At 39.1% G+C, this 4,746-nt stretch overlaps 1 protein-coding gene across 1 annotated transcript; it reads right to left on the bottom strand.

The window, feature by feature from the left end:
- Positions 1–3,814: 3,814 nt before the first annotated feature.
- On the bottom strand, positions 3,815–4,473 carry LOC109222553 (the record flags this gene model as incomplete). Its single annotated transcript, XM_019386900.1, has 1 exon — positions 3,815–4,473. A coding segment is annotated over one exon (659 nt), but the record flags the coding sequence as incomplete, so codon positions are not given.
- Between the last annotated feature and the right edge of the window lie 273 nt (positions 4,474–4,746).

Here is a 4,746-nt window from a genome sequence, read left to right as displayed (position 1 = left end):
TGGCACTATTTCTTCGACCAAAGGTTCTTGAATAGACTCAGAAGATTCTTTGCCTTTAGAAGAGGATCTATTAGTGAAAGAACCTCTAGAAGTAATACCAGAGCTAGAAGAAGGAGTGATGGAACCAGAGGTACCACCACGAATGGATCCCAGGCCACGAAACCTACCTCCTCTACCTCTTCTGTGTCTCACAGGGGCATTGGGGAAACTGTCAAGAATTGGGACTCTCCTAGGGTTGGGATTCGAAGATGACATGGTAGAAAGATGTAAACAGAGGAAGAAGTGAATAAGAGTAAATAGTGAAATATTTGGTAAAAATTTGTGGAAGAAGGGTTAAGTTTATATATAAAAGCGACTGTCAAAGACTAAGAGGTGTAATGATGGAAAGCCTATAATAAAGGCAACTATCACTTCGTGAATAGTGGAGTTGAAGAAGCCTTGAAAAAAGGCTGCAGAATTGCAGAGCTAATGAGAAGGTGACATGTATGCAATGCATTAAATAGAAAAGACAACTGAAGCGTTAGTACTGTCATAGCATTGATTATGGCAAAAATTCCCTTTTTAATGAAGATCCACTTCCCAAATATTTAATTGATAAATAAATGGAAAGTGGGGGGACTATCTGTATTGGGAAAAAACCGAATTTAAATATTGAAGATGACGTGTCATGACACGTGGACCGGTCAAATAGTCAAAGCGTGGTAATCAGTTAGAAGGCACGAGCAACAACAGATGCAGGAGAGAAGATACTTAAAGGCACGAGCTATTATGAAACGAGTCTCGTACCTGTTCGAGTCATTTAAAGCTCGAAGATCAGAAGGAATTGAAGACATGAATCTGATAGCGAAAAAGAGTCCAAATTCAGCATTAAATGCCAAATACGTTAGAGAATTTGTATTTAATAGGAATGATTGAGTAACGTTTCTTTTAGTGTCATTTATTGCGCGTAATTGCCTCATTAAGACAAAGGCATTACACTTTCTCTTAGAATTAACTATAAAAGGAGAAAGTCACTTATTAAAATTCTAATTAAAAGAAACCATCTATATATATGTACATATATATTTTTTAATCTTTTTTTTAGAAATAAACTTTATATTCTAAGAATGTAAGTAATTTTGTTAGTTTTTTTTCTTTTAAATAAAACCTATTAAGAGTAAGACAAAAGTTTAAAATATTAAGATTAGACCTAAAAGAAATATTTACATTAAAATAGGATAGAATTTGGGTGTGGCAAAAATTAGGTGTTCACAGCATGCCCCTCTTTGCTTGGAAACATGGAGAGTTTTCATGCAAAGAAAATGAACAAGGTGACTGATTTTTGACCTCACTGTTATTTGAAAAGGAGAAGAAGATTAAAGAAAAAGATGCAACCGAGCCTTGGTCTTAGGCAACCTACATATCCCGGGTTTTAAGGGAATCAGGTCACGTGTAGTTCAAGTGAAAGAAGAGTGATGGAGTATTCTTAGAGGGAGAATCGAGTGAAGTTCCGTCGAGGTTCCGATCCGCAGTTCCTACTATTACATCAAAATGAAAAGAAAATTACATACTCTTGAAATCTAATAGTTACAAAATTCCTATCTAAATGCCATCTGGAGTCTTGTATTGATTCTTGACTTGCTTCTCCAATTGTATTACCCTGTGTTGGCAATAAGAAGAGGCCCGTGGCACTCTGAAACGCTACTAGGGGATGTCGTACCCTATGTAGAAAAAAAAATAATGCAACCAAGGGATGTAGTACCCTGTGTTGGCAATAAGACGAGGCTCGTGGCTCTCTGAAATGCTACTAGGGGATGTCGTACCCTATGTAGAAAATAAAAATGCAACCAGGGGATGTAATACCCTGTGTTGGCAATAAAATGAGGCTCGTGGCACTCTGAAACGCTACTAGGGGATGTCGTACCTTATGTAGAAAAAATAATGCAACCAGGGGATGTAGTACCCTGTGTTGGAAATAAGATGAGGCTCGTGGCACTCTAAAATGCAACTAGGGGATGTCGTACCCTATGTTTGCAACAAGAAGTAAGGCAACCAGGGGATGTAGTACCCTGTGTTGGAAATAAGATGAGGCTCGTGGCACTCTGAAACGCTACTAGGGGATGTCGTACCCTATGTAGAAAATAAAAATGCAACCAGGGGATGTAGTACCATGTGTTGGCAATAGATGAGGCTCGTGGCACTCTGGGATGCTAGGGACTGCGGGNNATGAGGCTCGTGGCACTCTGAGATTCTACTAGGGGATGTCGTACCCTATGTAGAAAATAATGCAACCAGGGAATGTAGTACCCTGTGTTGAAGATAGGGTGTTGATCCTCTATAATGAAACTAAAAATAACATGCTTACGTGCATATTGGAAGGAAATCATGGATTTGAGAACTTCACTTGGTGGTGTTCGTCCTTCCACGAACTGTTTCACTAAACTATTATGTTCTTGTTCTAAACAAAGAAAGATTCGTTAGTTTTAAAATGGTGGTCAGTTTGTGGCCTTGATTTCTTGGGCGACTTGACCTTGCGTCCATTACACTTGTTAGGAAAACCGACCCTGTCGATGATCGTACAAATTGCCGGGAGATTCTGACTTTACTCTCTGAAGAGCTTCTTTCTCCACATCAACACCTGACTATTTTGCGCCTATCACCATTTGTGTCTATGATGCAAACAACCTTGTTCCCCAAAATAACTTTTGATGAGTAACCTTTGTTGACCCTTGAAACATTGCTAAGTCCTTCAAACCTTTTGCTTGACAAGGAATATCAAAGTCAGCTTTATGGCTTTGCCCATACTGTTTATGCCCAAAAATTTTTGCTTCATATAACGGGGAAACTGTAACCAATATTGTGACCTTTTCTTTGCTTTGCTTTGACAAAATTAAACTGAAAGGAACTCAAAAAATAATAGTATAAAAGAAAACAAGTAGGTGAACTAATAAACATTACAACTTAATCAATAAGCGTCCCTTTCAAGAAAAATAAGAAAGGACTTATCTGGAGGAATATGCTGACTTCAATGAACATGACATGCACTTTGGACTGGATGCCCGATCCGTCTAAACCATCTAATTCTCAAAATCTGTTGTAAACTTCACTTTGAAACTGAGTTCTTTAACCATGCTTGTGCCGGGATATAAGAAAACCTAAAATCGATCAACGATGCCCTTTGTGTGTTTTCACCAATTGACCTCTCTCATTTGCCTTTTTCTCAACTCACCATCGCCTTATAGTGCCCGTGAGGGTTTTCACCAATAAGACTCTCTCATTTATTTTTCTCAACTCGCCATCGCCTTATAGTGCCCTTGAGGGTTTTCACCGATAAGACTCTCTCATTTATTTTCTCTCTTTACAATGGTTGAAACGTCACCCGCAGTATACTGACTTAGCATTCTCAAAAGCTGATCAGAAGGTCTTGAAATGGAAAGGTAAAAAGAAATAATCAACTGAATTACAACTTTTGGAACCATTTGATGGAACAACCGTCGAAAATAAAATAAAAACATGCCCCAGTTTCTTTGAATAGTGGGGAAATATGGATTTTTATTTTGGTGCGACTGAACCTCAGAGAGAGGCTGCCTACGTATCCTTTCGGAATCAAGTCGAACGTAGTTCAGGAAACATGAACTTGTTTTGATGATTTTGATTGATTCTTTTTTTTTAAGTACATTTGTTCCAAAAGAGGGTAAAACAAAGAAATATAAACAAGGCTTCAAAGGGCTAGATAGGGTTAACCAGTGTTTGGGTAGCGAGAATGATAGCCTTTCGTCATCCCAACCTGAGAATGCTAAGTATATATAAGAAAAATGCCCCCAACAGAAGCGTATCAGACATAGTATCTCTTGACCGCATCTGTATTGACGGATATGTCTGTCACCTTTCCTTCTATATCTGCCAAGTGTAGAGCTCCTTTCGACAATATTTTCTTGACGAGGTAAGGACCTTGCCAATTCGGGGCGAACTTTCCTTTTGCTTCCTCCTGGTGTAGAAAGATGCGTTTCAAAACAAGCTGTCCTACCTCAAATTTTCTTGGGCGCACTTTATTATTGTAAGCGCGTGCCATTCTTTGTTGGTATAATTGACCAAAACAAACTGCCGCCAAACGCTTTTCATCAATCAAACTCAACTGCTCCAATCGTGACTTCATCCATTCAGTATCCTCAATCCCAGCTTCAACAATTATTCGGAGAGAGGGAATCTCAACTTCAGCAGGTATAACCGCTTCAGTGCCATAAACTAGCAAGTAGGGCGTTGCACCAACTGATGTACGGACAGTTGTCTGGTATCCTAAAAGAGCAAAAGGCAATTTCTCGTGCCATTGTCTAGACCCTTGGACCATCTTCCTAAGAATCTTCTTGATGTTCTTATTTGCAGCTTCAACAGCTCCATTAGCTTTGGGTCGGTAAGGAGTAGAATGGCGATGGTCAATTTTAAATTGTTCACATACTTCGTTCATCAGATGACTATTCAAATTAGCAGCATTATCTGTAATAATGGTTTTTGGAATACCAAAACGACAGATGATGTTGGAGTGAACGAAGTCTACTACTGCTTTCTTGGTAACTGCTTTTAATGTAATAGCTTCCACCCATTTGGTGAAGTAATCAATTGCAACCAAGATGAATCTGTGCCCATTTGAAGCTTTTGGCTCGATTGGGCCAATGACGTCCATTCCCCAAGAAACAAAAGGCCAAGGAGCCGACATAGGATACAACTCTGAAGGAGGCGAGTGAATCAAATCACTGTGAATCTGACATT

The sequence above is a fragment of the Nicotiana attenuata genome, unplaced genomic scaffold, assembly GCF_001879085.1.
Source record: "Nicotiana attenuata strain UT unplaced genomic scaffold, NIATTr2, whole genome shotgun sequence".
Classification (NCBI taxonomy): domain Eukaryota; kingdom Viridiplantae; phylum Streptophyta; class Magnoliopsida; order Solanales; family Solanaceae; genus Nicotiana; species Nicotiana attenuata.
Note: the sequence above shows the minus strand (reverse complement) of the source record. Positions and strands in the feature narration are given on the sequence as shown.